At 39.9% G+C, this 17,259-nt stretch overlaps 1 protein-coding gene across 1 annotated transcript in view; it reads right to left on the reverse strand.

The window, feature by feature from the left end:
• INO80C (INO80 complex subunit C) overlaps positions 1 to 17,259 on the reverse strand; it is a 39,177-nt gene that overhangs the window by 8,593 nt on the left and 13,325 nt on the right. Inside the window, exons 2-4 of the mRNA XM_048938666.1 lie at positions 6,181 to 6,291; positions 3,326 to 3,437; positions 1,551 to 1,618 (exon numbers count right to left, since the gene is read on the reverse strand). Coding sequence (XP_048794623.1) covers positions 1,551 to 1,618; positions 3,326 to 3,437; positions 6,181 to 6,291 — 291 coding nt within the window. The remainder of the gene's footprint in view (positions 1 to 1,550; positions 1,619 to 3,325; positions 3,438 to 6,180; positions 6,292 to 17,259) is intronic.

Consider the following 17,259-nt stretch of genomic DNA (forward strand, 5'->3'; position numbering starts at 1 on the left):
GAGGCAGAGCTGAGAACATGCCACCTCCTAGGAGGCTTTTCTAAATGTGTTACTTGAAAAAGTCAAAGATGATAGATGTTGTCAAATCAAAAACTCAAATGTTAGGATGTGAAGGATTACCGTTGGCTCTACAGCTGTTCTTTGGTCCCCCTGTGCTGTGAATCCACTCTCAGGCAGCCCTCAATTAAGTGCTCACCCATTGTTTTCCCAACAGGGACTTTTATCTAATTCGGTACACAGAATGCAAGGTGCCCACTTAGTAAGAATGTGTTTAATCCTTTGTTTTATCTGCACCATACAGTGAATATTGCCAGCTGATGCACATCGCTCAAATCTCACTCTGAAGGTGGAACTGTTAACTTTATAAGGAGCATTATAGTGTTAACATACATCAACATACCATTTACAGGCATCCCTATGAGGTAACATCATCTCTGTGAGGTGGGATAGTGCCCTAGTAGGGATTCAACTGAGGGAAGGGACCCAGAGAATCTGTATAAGGCTATCTGAAGTTACAAAGTTCTTGTCGTTGTAGTTATTTAGTGTAACCATTACTTAGTACTTTCTATAGTCTAAACTGCAACCTTCCTATTCTTTTCTGTTGTAGTAAATGCATGGGCTTCTGCGTAATCAATCACTGAAAAGATGTAAACCTGAGTATTGGCAAAGTGAAAAGTTACTGTTATTAACACCTGTTTTAAGTAAAACAGGAACAGTATCAGCAGCAGATACAAAATGTTTGTTGGGCAGAATTCAGGGACTTGACTCATGTTTCGTACCAACAGACTCTTCTAACAATTCAGGTGCCAAACTGCAACTGCCTTGACTTTTTGGAGCACGTGCAAACCATAATTAAACCATAATTAAGGTCAAGTTAAGGTTTTTGTTTTGTTTTTAAACAACAAAAGCGTGGGAAGGAGCCTATCTGTGACACACAAGCAACCTATCTGCAAAACTCCAAGTTGCAGCACTGCAGCATGGGGCTATTCAAAATGCTTGAAAATCCATGCCCATGTGTTTGAAAGGAAGTTAGTGAGTAATGGTAACATTTTTTTTTTCAACCTGTGAAGACCGATAACATTTTGCATAATCTTGTTCTTGGGACATTGCTTAACCACCTTTCTGATACTTTCCCAAAAAGCTACAGTGAAAAAACCAAGACTCAGGGAAACACTGAGCATGGAAAGCTTCAGTGTGCTTAAAGCTTGGCAAAATTGAAGTCATGGAGAATATGGGGTGCCAGCTTTCATTGTAACAAAGCAGAGTTGAGAGGGATGGGGACCAGTGCAGACTCCACAGCTGGGAAGTGGTGTGATAGGAGCCAGCTGGCAGGGCAAGGTATTTAAGCTGCCCTGGCATCTGTTAAGATCCTGAGGACTTGGAGATGCTGGGATAGTATTTGGGGTTTGGCCCTAAATCACAGGACAATTATTAAGCGCAAGACTGAACAGCAGCCTCAGCATGTATGTTTCCTGCAGAGGCATGTACCAGTTTATTTAATTGTCGAAAGTTAAATGCCAATTTTGAAGAGAAAAAAATACAATACTTACTGGAAGTCCTGAAATGTCTGAATATTTCTTTGCAGGCTTAAAGGATGGAGGAGCGTCAATACTAAAGTCTAGGGGGAAACAAAAGAATAAGTTCAGTATACTACATACATTTTAAAAAGAAAACCCAGAATGTGAAGAGAGAACAAATATTTAAAACAGTGGGTTTGATTTGAGGTATCTGTTAAAGCAGCAAAGAACCGTGAAGCAGAATCACCTCTGAAAATATTCAGCCTGGTAGTGCTGTAAGGAACAGACTGATTCTGCTCACTTGCAAGATTCTGCTCACATGCAAGAGTTCAGTAAACAGAACTCCATTCTGTTCCATTTTTCTTTCTTTCTGCAGAAGGAAATGCAATACAGCTATTTAAAGTGTGCTGATTTCCTCCAAGTCTGAACGAATTCCCTTGCAGTCAGTTGCAGAGAATAGCAGATAGCCATTACTGCACACATGCTATATGGTAAGACCATGAAACACTGCTCAAGATTGTAGCTCTGAAATGCTATAATCCAGAAAAGCAACGTAATCTTTTAAATCAGCTAAATCTTTAAGTATGTACCACTTTAAGCCCTGTCAATGACCTAGAAAATTGTCTGAATGTTTAAATTAACTGATGGAAATTGCTGTTCTCTGATGCCCTTTAGATACCAAGTCTCATTCATTTATGAGATATGAGTGTTTAAGATATGACTGGCATGGCTAAGTAGTTAAATTGCTGATTTTCAATGTTTACAAAACTATCTGGTACCTGGCTCATTTCTCTACTCCTTACTGAACTCCTTTGCAACTCATTTGGCTGCTATGATAAATTGAAACTCTCCATCCATGTCAAATCATAGTCCCATAATCCAAAAGACATTAATTGTACGGACAGCTGTTCTTAAATATGCAAGTGAATTTCTTTTGCCACCCTCTTAAAAAAGCCCTTAAATTTACTGTTGCAAATAACAGCTAATAGAAATCAGCAGTCTGTGGGCTACAATAGGCAGGCACACACAGTAGCCTACACTCTTCTGTGACAGCTGCATCTAAAACACTTTAAAAAATGGCAAGTTATGACAACATGTATATGCACCTGCCCAATTCAGAGGTGCCTCTAGTTGCTTGAATGAAATCTGAGGAATGAATTCTACCTCCAGTTAAATTCAATAATATTGTACTTTACAACTTGCCTTGAAGTACATTGAAATTAAAAGTAGTGTTTTAATTCTGCTCCTGTGGTTTTATGCAAGCTGGCTGTAATCTGGAGTGCTAATAGTGTTGTCTGAACTGTGCTGAACTAAGTAGGGGATGTAGGACTTAAGTCTTCCAAGAATCTGGGTAAGGAGCTGGATAGAAAGCTTGGGCTGAGGACTCTGCTACCATGTGTATGTGGCTAGCAGAATCTCACTTGATAATAGTTTCAATAGAGCTAATGAAACAGCAGCTACTGGTGTGCAGATACACCTTCATGAGACATGCAGGCAGCTCCTCAGCAGAGAAGAGGTGACAAAAACGCAATGGGAACAAGAAGTTTCTAACCTGGCTCTGATAAATGCACTTCTCACATACATAGAACTCATTCCCCACATGTATCCAAACTTCTTCACAACACTCCAAATCATTTTTGTCACCTTACTTTTCCCTTGGCCCTTGTGTGATCAGGCTAGTCAGAAATGGACCCCATTCAAGCAGGATACTGCATTCACTGATGAAACAGCTCAGGTTCACTTTTAAAAAAGTTATTTGTCTGGATTTTATTATTTATAAATACAAGCAAAGCATCTAAGCAGCTTACAGCTAGGATCATTTAGTTGCCATGGCAATGCCCTTTCAGAAGCAAGAATTTGTTTTAGGTTCTTCCAAGTTCTGTTCTTCTTGCCAGCTGCTGCTCCACCAATGCTGGAGTGCTAGAATTAAAAATATGATGTTCAGAGAAAAAATACAGAATACCATTTCAGAGCATGATACTTCTACTTCATAGTCTTTTAGATACATCTCACCTTGTAACGAACCATTTGTTATCCTCACTTATTTAATCAGCAGACTAATATACTGTACTCTTTAATCTTAGTTGCAAGAAAAACAAAGACTTTTTGGACCATGTCAAAGAGCTACTATAAGTTTAGGATTAACTGAGGGAAATGAAAATCTGCTTTTTACAGGGAAAGAGAAAATGAATGTGGTTAGGTTTAGCCTGAGATTACAGGATTCTGTATGCAATTCCCATCACACTAGGACTCATACTATGAACTTGTGTCTGAAATTGTGATTACACGGCTAAATTGTCTCTCCCTTTTTTATGGCACAGTACAGGTGCAGCTCCAGCTCGTTTGAGTAATCCGCGACTGTAGAAAACATAACTGAGCTTGCAAAATGTAATGAATGATATGAGAAGCTTTTTGGAAATTTTATTTTTCTTTCAAATGATAGAGGGATAGAAAAGGAGTAATAAATGGAATACTGGCTGCTGAGGCAATTTTGCATTTTGAAAGCTATGCTCGCAGAAGGCTTGCTGCTGGTGCTATAGTGCTGGTTTCGCTTACTAAATGGAATGCGAAGTAATTTATTTATGCTCCTCCAGAGACAGAAGATGCACAATATACTGTACTTTTTCTAAATGATCAAAGGACACAGATTTACAGCTTTATTTCAGAACAGAAACTGTTCTCAGAAGTGGGGAGTTGTAGTTACCACAGTTAATAATTACTACCTGCCACCTCAGTCTCATCAAAACTCAGCTAAGTTCTTTCTGCTAATGCACTTCTGCTGTGATTAGTTTATAAATTAGGCTGCTGAACTGCTGAGAATGATAGCAGAAAGGATTCAATGAGAAAGCTGTTTTCCGTAGATGTAAGATATATTCAGAAAAAATGTTCATGAGCTGTTGATGTATCTGTTTTGGCAATGCTCATCTACTACAGAAAGTACGTGCAAATGTTGCTCTGAGAGTAACACCTTAGTAGCAGCCACTGAAAACAGAGGCTGTTGCAGTATGAGATGGAAACAGATATACCAGCACGTTCCTAGTTCAAATTCATTACATGAATTTTCCCCCCAAATCATTGCACAGCCATTATTTTTCACCCAACCTCAACAGGCCACAAAGTTTTGCTACTGGTTTGAGTCTCTCATCCATAATGAAAAGAAAAAGGAGGCACTGTCCTCTGAACAGTTAACCAGAAGTTCAATGCTTACAGAGTAACCTCTATCATGTTTCTGTGTAACACCTGTTTAGAGGTATGGGTGAGGCCAGAAAAAAGCAAGCACATTAAGAGATGGATGATGTTTGACTCATTTTCTTTTGTTTAAGGTAAACTGGGCTGGAAGCAAGTAATCCAAATTGTCGTTAACAGTTCATACAGACAAAAGGCCAGTTAAACCTCAATACATTTCTTCTCGAGTTACTGACTGTTTTCAGGATGATGACATTTTATTATAACTGCCTATCAGTGTCGAAGCAGTTGTTAAAGGCTCCGTACATTCACTACAATTTCAAGCATGCAAACTTCTGCATTGCCTCCTCGGAAATGGGGATGTCCCTCTAAGAATTGAAGGCTCAGCATGCCTTAAGGCAATTTAAATCCTATAGGGAAGCTATGTGGAGTGCCCCTGGGCACAAATGGAGCTTTTCCACTAAACCCAGTTTCCCAGAGATGCTCACTGGAGAATTAGCATGAATCAAGAACGCAGTTGTTTCCTTGACTGCTCTTCTTGTGATGGAAGTCTGTAAAGCAGGCACATAGCAACTTGCAAGTCAGAGATGAATTTTACACTCCCTGCCAAAGCCTTGCTTAGTGAGCAGTGTGAAGCCTGATTACTCAGGTTTTATGCTGAGGATATTGCCTCTTATTCATACAAAATTAAATCTGGGATAAAATCCTACTTTCTAAGTACTGGCTTAAGACCAGCAGTCTGAGAAGTTTGCTTGCCTAGAAAGCATTAGTACATTGTGCCAGTGAGTTGGCCCTGGCAGAGCAAGATATTAAAAACAAACCCAGCAGTGATAGCATGACTAGCTCTAGCCTTCCTTCGACTTCTCCCCCAATTTCAATCTCACATTGTTTTAGCAGGCTGTATTTCATCAGCTGTCAGGGTTCACACGATTTCTGAACGCTGGAAGACAAGGCTTCTGGGGAGCACACAACATTTGCTTCTAAATCTAGCAATTACTGCAGGCGCAGACACCACAGGTCTGTCACAGTTTCAGGGAATAGGAGAGGAGCAAAATGCCAGCCACTAATGACTAGGTGGCTGAGTTTCAGTTCAATTATTTTGCAGCTTCCCCAGGTTAGGATCTAGGAGGTGGGATTTCTACATGTACAGTGGTATAAATAGTGCCTTCTAGTTCTGCTAGTTTGTGAGATACTGCACCATAAGACTTCCTCACCTACCTTAATCTAGCAAGTTCTGTTCCAGAATTTAATACAGTAGTTCTCCCTCTGAAAGACTGCCACTTTCATGTTCTAACATGATGTGTACTTCAGACCATAACGTGACGTGGACTCGAGGTGAGTTACTAAAGAATTGCCCATCTTTTATTTGGCTGTAAAGCTGACTTTCTTAATATTTACATTAGCAGTGTGGTTAAACAGAAATCTAGGCAGGGTTTTATTTGAAGAGTTTAGAATTTCAGACTGTTCGTATACTTACAATGAAGTTTGGATCTTTAAATGGTAACGGCTTGACGGCTGTTTCCACTGATCCTGTGCTGGAGTCTGTGTTCAGAAATTTATTTTCATTCATGACCTCTCCACCTGCACTCTGAAAAAAGAACTCAGGCTTACTGCTTGTTACTGCAAGCAAGTTCAACCAAAGGCTGCACATCTGCTTTATTACCAACCTGTTGCTGTTCAGCCTGTTTCTTTTGAATCTTTTAAAGATGCTGCATGGCAATGACAGCAGTGGGGATGTATGACACAGCATTTGTTGAGTACTTTACAGTGACATATAAAGAGGAGAAAAGGAATAGAGTGGCTGAAGGCTACTGACTAAAAACAGCATTGGTTTGATTTCAGTATTAATGAAAGCCATCTCTAAGAAGTGCAAGACAGAATGTGAAACCAGAAATAGCCCAAGTGTGTGCTGGATGTATCAGAGTGTTCGGTATTAAAGCACTGATAGTAATAAAGATTATAACATTTATAAAGAGTTGTTTCTTTTCAAGATTCTAAAGAATAACTGAGGAATCAATTTATTCTGCATCCTTGACTTTGGTCATGCTTGAGCAAGGATTGAAGGGAAAAAAAAAGATTTTATTATATGTATTATTTTTATACACAAACCTCCCAAAAGCTACATGGATACGGGTAGGTGTTCTCTACGCTATTCTCTATTGCTTATTTAATCAGCAGGAAGAGCAATGGGAGAATGTGTGTGATTGGAAAGCTAAGAAAGTTGTGTGACAGTCCAACCGATTTCTGATATTTCTACATGGCCGATTCTGTGCTGTTCTTTTACGAGCATCCTACAAGTCTATGCTAACCAGAACGTGCTCACTCTATGTACTTAAATGTGCCAGTGAAATCCTGATCTGTATTGAAGCCAAAGAGAATTCTGCCACAGAGTCAGTAGTTCAACCAATACGATTTCATACTTTGATTCTTTTTTCTTAATGAACAAAAAGCTTCACTAAAAGCTAAATCAAGATTTACTGAACGGATGTTTAAAATGTTTCTCTGCCTTTAGATAGATAATACTTAAAACAAAAAAAGTTTTTCCATGAAAATCTGTGCTGCAAAACTTTCTGTGTTAATACATGCTCTTAAGTAGGAGAAAGAAAAGGATCATTATTATTAGAGAATGCGGGAGTATCACTAGAATTTGGGACTACACAGCAAGGTCCTCGAGCCAGCACAGAATCACAGGATGGCTTGGCTTGGAAGGGACCTCAAGGATCATCAAGTTCCAACCTCCCCACCACAGGCAGGGTTGCCAGCTGCTAGATCAAGTACTGGATCAGACTGCCCAGGACCCCATCCAACTGGCCTTAAACACCTCCAGGGACAGGGCACTATTCTCTCTCAGTAGAAGAACTTCCCCTTGAAATCTCATCTGAATCTCCCCTCGTTTAATTTAAAACCATTCCCCCTTGTCCTATCACTATCTACCCGTGTAAAAAGTTGATTTCCCTCATGTTTATAAACTCCTTTATAAATTAAGCATGTCCTTCTCCATGTGGTTACAAAGGAAGTGTTTGTATTCATAACTACACGCACAAGTAATTACAGGATTAGGAACTATGCGAGCTGAACTCTAGTTTGGGGAAATACATCAGTTACTCAACATACTGTAATACAGCAAAGAGAGCTCTTACATATTCAAAGAAAAGAAGCTGTCAGGTAAAATGGTCATGTATCTAACATCTTATTAAAATAAAATATATGAATAGGAATGACCTGTTTTCAAAACCACAGTTGGTACTTTGTAAGCCAACGCTGCAAGGGATACTGTCATAGTAACAGCAGGGAAGGAACACTGAAGCCTGTAGCTAAAATCTGATTCTTCCCTTGCTGAGGACAGTATCAAAAGGCAATGACTGTCACAGAAACAGAAGAAATGCAAACGGATGTTTATAAACTGTGTTACGTGAATGAGCAGAGAAAATACTGTCTTACTCAATCCTGAATAGAGTGACTTTATACATGTTGCTAGACTTCCGTGTTCTTGCAAACGCACGCTTCCAGCACTTTGGATTTCAGCAGTGAATGTTACTTTACTGTTAATCTTGAGAAAGACAAGGCTTGCTATACAAGATTATTTTTGATGAATAAATTACCTCTGATACTGTTCATCAGCAGTATAAATTCTGTAACTGGAGGAATGAGCGCTCACAGTTGCTCTTCGAAGCCTTTTTTCCTTTAACTTGGTATCATTTGGTCTGTCTTAAATCCAATCCTGCAGTTTCTAATTAATTACTTCATTACTTTTGCCACTTCGGCGATCTACTCCTAAATATTCCACTGTTTATGAAACAGGTTTCAAGCAGCATTTGAACAATGTCTCATAACAACATCTAGCATTTTGAGACAGAGTAAACAGAAATGGATAAACAGTAAGGGGCAGGAAGCGTCCTTGTACACTCAGTGCTTAATTTCTGTGTACATATTACACTTGTGTCCTCACTGGGTTGTTCTCTGTGGGTTCAGTGCTAATCTTGCTGGCATGCTGGGCAGGAAAGCAAGGAACTGTTCCTGGCAGAACAACTCACAAATGTAAATTTGACATGTAGTTTCTTTTCCAGACCACCTCCTGAGAGATTTCAGGTATTAGTGCCACTAAGAGTCAGGATAACTGATGCTGAGGTTGTGAATTTTGCTTGTGCACAATGGCAGAGGCAGCAGGTTCTGGAGCAGCAGGTGCTGCTTTCCTGGCCCCATGAGCACCCACGTCATCACCTGGTCTCACTGGGGCAGAAGCAGAGCAGTAGCTTTGGGATCTCTCCTAAACAACTGGAAAGCAGTGGTTCCCTTTCCAGTTCCTCTCCTAGGTAAAGGGGCAGGCTGGTGTGCAGGACTGCACAGCAGTCTGCAATTGACAGCACAATATGGGAGCCTTGTACAGACTGGAAAGCAAATAAGATTGAGTACTGTGATCCCTGTTAAAACGCAGGGAACTGAGATAAAAGACATACTGTAGAGGCATACCAGTTCACTCAGTCAGCATTGCTTGCATGAAGACTCTGATTTATAGCAGTAGCACTATGGAGGGCTGATACTCAGCAAATGTGCTTTTCTTTCTGGAAGAGAATTAAAGAGTTCAACAGGAGCACTGCTTCCAGAACAACGTACTGCTGCACACAGCTCCAATGCAGCCTGCAGCTTCCCAGCTGATACTTTCAGCAGGTTTTCAGCCCTGAACTGGAAGTGTCTGAACAACCTACAAATTGTTGTCCAGCCTGTTTTAAAATGTTGGGATGTAAAGCTTAAGAAACATAATTTATTGTTTCAGGTTTTCGGTGCATTTTTTTTAAAGCTTTTACAATGCCAAGTGAATTTTAACCAGCGCAGATCTACCACTGCAGACCTTTATACTGCAAAACCCATCCTTTGTGAAAGTAAATAACACGCTGACAAATGCAATACATTATTTAGGGCCTGAAAGAAGATTCCTCAGTGAAGAATTACTGTGAAGTAAATGTAATCTTTATCTTTTAACATAAGTCGAGCAAAACTCTCTCAGCTGTGCTTGTTTGCGTGGTCATTTTGTTTGTAAGATACCATTCATTCTTCACTGTCATATGTTAGGGGAAAAAAAAAACAGGAATGAATTCAGATTCCCTTTGTATCCTATCAAAGGATCACAGTCTCATCAGCGCAGTGAGGAAGCGCATGTCAGTGGGGAACATGTACTGCTCAATGTGTGCTGTAACCCTCAGTCATGTGCGGGGGAACTTCCCCTTCCTGTGAAATTCACAGCTGTTCTTCAGCACATTTTCACTACCCGGCCAGCTACCCTCTGCCCTACAGTAATCCCAAATGCTTTGCAGTGAGGCTGGAAAGAAAGCACAACCGTGGGCTAAAACTCTTCATAGCAGTTTTAAGCTTTCTCTTTAACTGAAAAAAAAAGTGAAGGTGTGATTGTAGTACAGCTGTGATTGTAATACAACACTTACATTAGTTTACTCCAAATTAACAATAAAAATGCCATCAGTCACCGCATTCAGTCATTCATGCCTTCTCATCGACCCTTCCCCTGACTGTCAGTCTCCATGGGTGTCCGTGCTGCCACCTCTTCCCAAGTCCCATTGGATATCAAGAAAAAACTTCTTTACAGAAAGGGTTGTTAAGCTCTGGAATAGGCTCCCCATGGAGCTGGTTGAGTCACCCGGATATGTTTAAAAACCATTTGGATGTGGTGCTTGGGGACATGATTTAGTGGAGGGTTGTTAGAGTTACGGTGGTATGGTGGGGTTGTGGCTGGATTTGATCATCTTGAAGGTCTTTTCCAACCTGAGCAATTCCATGATTCTATGTCACCTCCCTCTGTTCTCCTCTGCCTCCGCTTTAGAGTGTCCTCATTACCAGGCACAGAGCAACCTCAACTGGAATTGCATGCTTTGAAAGGTGGTAGGCAGCAGGTCAAAGACTTCTTATGGGACCACTTGTACAGTTTTATTCCTCCCATAAAACTGTGTTTATGTGCTTTAGCTGAATTTTAACCACAACCACAGCATGACAGGTTGGCAGTATATTTCACTATTAATAGATGTTACCCTTCTGGGATAGAGTGGAGCAATAGTGGGAAGTGTTCCTTCTGTTTTGCAATTCTTTTCCTAAGACTATCTATCAAGTTTTCAGTGCATGCCAGCTGGGTGGGATGCAGTTCTCTCTCCCTTCCATTACAGATGAGGACTGGATGATGGCCACTCACTGAGGCTCAGGGCTTCGTGTCACTATGAGACAGCAAAGGGTCTAGAAAGGAAAGACTTGTGGCAAACACTCAAGTCCTACAAGTTTGTCTGGAGAACAGACCTGAGCTAAGCTTTCCTACCTTAGCATTGATTTCTTTCGAGTAAAGCCAAACCCCAGGAATGAGTCTAGCTTGGACCCTACTGCATATGCTGGGAGAAAACTCACACTGGGAGGCTGCCTATTCGTATGCTAGTTTCAATCTTAGGTTTTGGTAGATCTGTTCATTTTTTTTCAATATATTCTGTTCCAAATTCCCTACCGCAGATGTATTGGTTTTCACATGATTTCCAAAGCGTGCTCCATCTGTCTGGTTTTAGTTAGGGAGAGCACAAGCAGAATTTGTAGACCATGGACGCCGAATTCTTTGTTTTGGCTATTTCCAGGTGGAATCAGCACCATGGGATTTGGGATGGGTGTCTGATGAGTCTGAATATCAGGTAGAATGAGTTTATTATGAAAGTGCTTGTCTGAATCTTCTTTTTCTTTCTTTTTTCTTTCTTTTTTTTCCCCAAAGATGAAAACTGTATAACAGAATATATAAGAAACATGTAAGACATGAAACATGAGAACCAAATTTTGAAGACCTCAACATGTGTATTTCTGGTATCCTATCAGTGCATACCACGCATGTCATGCCATAGAAAGAAACAGGATTTGCACATACTGAAGGTACAATATGATCTTCTGTGGCCATTTTTGCTAGATGTCACAGTTTCACGCAGCAAAATTTAAAAATAGAATTTTAAAATAGAAAGTAAACTGTACAACGTGCTGGCAAAACAAAAGTTAAGTGCATAAATAAATCCTGTAAGAACCAGAAGGGGAGCCTCTAGTTGAAGGAAGGAAAACCAGTATGGTAAATGTTGATTATCTGTTTTCTGCAAATCATTCTTTAGTTAGTTTTAACAGTACAATGGGTTGAGCAATTGAAGTTGTCCCTGTAGTTTTCTGCTTTGGTTTTACACTGAAATCCATTTTCTCTGTATTCACCATTTCTAATTCTCTGGCGCTGTCTTACAGTGATGTCTAGGGGGCTGTAGGTCACTACTGAAAAACAGTGATAAGAGCAGTCTGGTTTTAAATGAAGCACTCAAACTCGTTGATAACAGTGCCCCAAGCCTCTAGTTCGGGTTGCTGAGGAACTCACTTATCTCCAACATTTGTATGTGAAGCTCAAGAAATTGTTCAAGTGATTTTTGCTTAGTTACTTTTGGCAGCTGATTTTCATAATCATAATACTGCAAAGAGATTCTTTGTTTCATTGACAGAGTTGCATTAACTCTGTCTCAATACTACTATTTGTCTATTTATTATTATTATTATTTGGTAATAGGTTACTTTTAAAGCAGCAATATTCAACTTGTAGAACAACTGACTGAACTTGAAGCTTTGCTTAAGTTCTGCAACATCCTGATGAAACTGTAGCATGCAGCCAGGGAAGAAAATGGTAATTTCTAGAAGAAATAGATAATACCTGTATTTTCCCTAGCAAGCAATTACAGTGAGTGATAATGCCATGCAGAAAAAGTGCAGAGATGTCACCAGATCACAGCAGCAGTGATAGAAGCAGACTTTCCAAAACTGGGAGAAGATTTTGAATGTCAGCTATTTAACAGAATCCCAGCTGACACTGCACCTAATGGAACACTGAAATGAAGCCTGATAGAATTTCCCTTGCCTTTTCTGTGGTACATGGTAGTGTTTTAGGAACATTCTCCCTTCAGAATGATGAAACGATTTCATCTGCTTATTTTGGGGCAGGACAAAAAAGATTTCAGCTCGGAACTCTTTGAATGCCAGAAGGGAAAAAATCTCACAGCAGATTTTGTTCCCAGTACTGTAGGATACTGAGAAACTCAATTTGCTAAACACAAGAGAACTACAGTGCAGGTCGATGCTCTTGATTTCAGCTGGCTAGTAGAGCGGGCACTGTGTTCAGTCACACACACAGTGTAGTTTGGGAGAAAATCCACTGAAGTCAGTGAGTTTCATTGATGCCAACTCTTCCTAGTGGAAAAGACAAGGCTCCTGGTGCAGGTTTCTACCACTAGAAATCAAAAGGAAAGCCCTAAAGGCCTGACAACAAAACCATTTTTGTTTAAATTAGCATACTTTAAAGGAGATTTCTGAATGGTTATAATAGTAATAGTTTACAATTCCAAGTGTATATGACCACACGACCCCCAGGTCCCCGTCCAGCAGCTTATCTGTGTGTGCCACAAAACCTGCCCACTGGAAGGCAGCACTTCTTCCCTTCTAACTTTCTGTATTTGCACTGAACATCAAGAGTTAACGAACAATGCAAATTAATTCCAAACATACAGCTAAAAGGCAGAAATAATCCACCCTGTTTGGTGTATGAAAAGGGGACTGAGGGTGTGGGAGTGGGACATGGAAAAAGATTCAGCTGCACGCTAAATCAATAAAGATGCTAAATAAAGACATACACACCATCCAGAAAGCAATCTTCACGTTATGCTTCCGCACCGCAGTTTGGAGATGAGTTAAAACATCTTATGTTCCAACTGCCTTAGAAAGGCTGGATAAAATTTTACTCATGTGCTAAAAAGATTGGACTGTCACAAGGTGATGGATGGCTTTTCTATGTTCTCTGTAGGGCATTTCAATACCATAGACTCCAAGTGCTCTTGATTAAAAGGCGACATTCCCATTTAGGGTCCCGTCACTGCCTGAGCTTCAAACCATTATCATTCACCTGCACTGGTGCTCCCAGTGACAAAATACTTACCAAAATGTATAAAATACTAATTACTTTAGTCACTTTGATAGAGGTATAAAACACCCCGAAGCAAAGCTCTATTACATTGTGTGAGGGATTGAATGCAGAATTAAAAATGCAGCCAAAGGGAGGGTAAGATTTTAATTACATTCCTACCTCTCAAACATTGCTTGGAAAACTAGAAGAAAAAGGCCTAGCAATTTTGTGACACAAGAGCTGCCTTTTACTGGTACTGCTCACTTAAGAAAAAAAATATCCAGGAAAACTCTTCAACATTACTGAACTTTCAATCATTGACTAACAGTCTTCAATAAAAGCTTTGATTTCTCCTCAAGAGATTTCAGATGCCAAACATATTTTTCCATTTTAAAACTTCCAAACTTGGACAAAGTTTTCTAACTCACAGATATTTTAAGGTAAAAAGAATATTACTATTTTCTATGGGGAAAAGCCTCAAATAAAATGTAATTGGGACACAACTGTGAATAGCTGCACACTATCCCAGAAACGTGTGGTTTAATTTGCATTTGCCACAAAGCTCCCTTAGGCTTAAATAATTGCAAAGGAACTCTCACTTTCAGATTTCACTTTGTGGACTCAAACTATTCCTTGTTTATAATGTTTGACAGTTTTCTTTATTTCTTTATTCTTTATACTTGAAAGGAGTGTATAAACAGGAGGGGCAATGGTTGTTTACGAGGGTGGATAGTGACAGGACAAGGGGGAATGGTTTGAAACTGAAACAGGGGAGGCTTAGGTTAGATATTAGGAGGAAGTTTTTCACACAGAAGGTGGTGACACACTGGGACAGGTTGCCCAAGGAGGCTGTGGATGCGCCATCACTGGAGGCATTCAAGGCCAGGCTGGATGTGGCTCTGGGCAGCCTGGTCTGGTGGTTGGCGACCCTGCACATAGGAAGGAGGTTGAAACTAGATGACCGTTGCAGTCCTTTTCAAGCCAGGGCATTCTATGATTCTATGATATGATTCTATGATTGTTAAGAAAAATGTAACTTAGACAAAACTGTGAGCTGAATGGCATGCTGAAGCAGCTTTGGAGCTAAAATTTTAGTGGAGATAGAATGAAAAAGCACGTTAATTCATGCTTTCTCCAAGAGTAAATAAAACTAAGCCCAGCTAACAGAATATTTTGGTTCCTCACAAGAAAGAAATCTTCTAAACTGATGGGCCTCATGACTGAAAATGTATGGAAATAGAGTAGCAAGAAAGACTGGAGTAAATCACAATTGATTTTTTTATAAAAACTGCCAGTACCTTCCTTTCTCTATTAGAAAAAAAGTAAGTTCAGTCAAGGACTTTGGCTCAACTGCATGCTAAAGTTTTCAGTACTTCATTTGCTACAGAACAGCTGAGGTCAAAGAATTCCAGGGAAATAAAACGGAGGATTACACTATGCTGATGTGCTTTTCTCACTGTAATGCTGATCAGGTGATCAGGGAGCATATCAAAATCCCTCTGTCCAATAACTTTAGTCAAGTTGGAGTAGAATCCAAGTCCATGCAGCTATCTGCGCCTGAATCGGAGACATGGAAAGCAAAGAGATACCAGCTCCTGTGGCTGACAAGAAAGCAATGGCATTCTGCAAAATATACTCACTTTGCTGATCTTAGTTTATTCTGTAAATCATTATCAGTTTTGACAGGAAACAAAGTTTGAGTATTTTCTTCAGGGAAGGGTATTAATTAGTTTCAAGCAATTAGAATACTCTAGTTTTATACCCATAAGTTGTGGACTAACTGGTAAACAGGTACAGATAACAAAACTTTACTTTTTTTTCCTGTTTTTTGTAACTTTTAGGCCCTCTTTGTATCTATCTGTCTCAATTGTCACTTGAAACATGTAAAAATTCTCATTTTATTTCCATTACATCTCTGCTAACTATACTTCCTGCTGCCACAATGCATGAGGAAATCTCACCAGTCTTACTGCAAAGACTTCAGTCTAAAGTTACTTGCTTGAGATTTTTTTCATTCATGTTTAGGTATTTGAGACTCATACCGACACACGATGTCAGAAAGGCAAATGTTAGCTACAATCATATAATCAGTAAGGTCAGAGAAGACCATTAAGATCATCTAGTCTGACCATAAAGGTACAGTGGCATATGAGGTAATTCACTTCTAAAGCAATTGAGAGTAAAAATGTTTTGTTTTTAACTTCAAAAAGTTACCAGAGGTACATGATATCAGAGAGCAGTAGCTGTGTCGCATGCTCCAAAGGTCTAACAGCCTCAAAACCAAGCAGTCCTGCTTTGAATAGCAGTTTCCAAAACTTAAGCAAAACTGTAGATGCATTATCTTATGAATACATACGTTTAACTGGATAAGACTGGATGACAAAAATACTGATGACTGTACCAAAACAGACAACATATGGCTGATTTTACTCCAATGAAAATAAGGTGATACATTGCACGCTATTCTGAGACTACTGAGGGAAAAGGGAGCAGAGAGCAGTGCTAATTTGAGAGCAAATTTCTAAATGTTTCTGCAGAAATATTTGTACAAACCAGTGGTTGTTTGCTCAGTTGTGTAATTTTGTGGCAGTACAATTCACCTTGTTGTTACGTAGTGAAGATGAAGAAGATGAGGACCCATGGTACATCCTGGAAAGGGCCAGACAGTTTAGTGTTTCGCATATAAACTTGTATCCTGACTGCCTATTTTGCTGGATTTAAAGCAAAACACAACTGTTACAAGACTTGACTTTCCCACTACATTATAATCAGTGAAGTATCACATCCATTATCACGGGTGAGAGAGAAACACAGTGTTTAATATTTTCTGATGGGCTTAATAGGGTTTCTTGATAAGTTTTCCAAAATCTGTGATGTAGCAAATCAAAAAAATACCTTTTGGACACAGAGAAAGGAGGATAAAAGGACATTTCTGTGGCTGCAACGAAAACCAATTCTGGCTGCTACAAATTGGACATAGCAAAAAGTAAAGGAAAACTTCTGACCAATAGAGAATATTGAAGGATGCTCATTTGAGACTCAAACGAACACTGCTAGTTCTAGACTAAGTAAACAAAGGTGATTACCTTTAAGGAATAAGGAGTCTCCCAGCTGACAACCTCAGACCAGGGCTGAGGGGCCTGAATGTGCTGCGAGCGTGTCAAGATGCAATGGTGTTTTCCTGTTTTGGTTTTTTGACTTTTAGAGCTAACATATCTGTAAGAACATTGTGATGTTCCTCAGAGGGAAAAGAAATTCTAGCAAAATGTTAAGTATTGTTACAGAGAAGGGAGAATAGTAATAATAAAACACAGTCATTGAGTCTGGGGCTTCATTAAGACACCGTGGGTCTTAATGAAGGTTGCAGTACAATTGCAGTACCCAGAGCGAGCTGCTAAAGGACTGTAGGGCTGCACATCCAGGGAGAGGATGGACCCATCTTTATCAAATAAACCAGGTGTCTGAAAGGAGACGCTCACTGCATCACAGCACGATGAGGCGGGAGGGGACCTTTGGAGGTGGCCAACCCACCTCCTCCTCTAGCCAGGGTCAGAAATGAACTTGGGCCAGGTGTCGTGAGCACCTCCAAGTACAGTGATAGCA

This window comes from Lagopus muta, chromosome 3, assembly GCF_023343835.1.
Source record: "Lagopus muta isolate bLagMut1 chromosome 3, bLagMut1 primary, whole genome shotgun sequence".
Classification (NCBI taxonomy): domain Eukaryota; kingdom Metazoa; phylum Chordata; class Aves; order Galliformes; family Phasianidae; genus Lagopus; species Lagopus muta.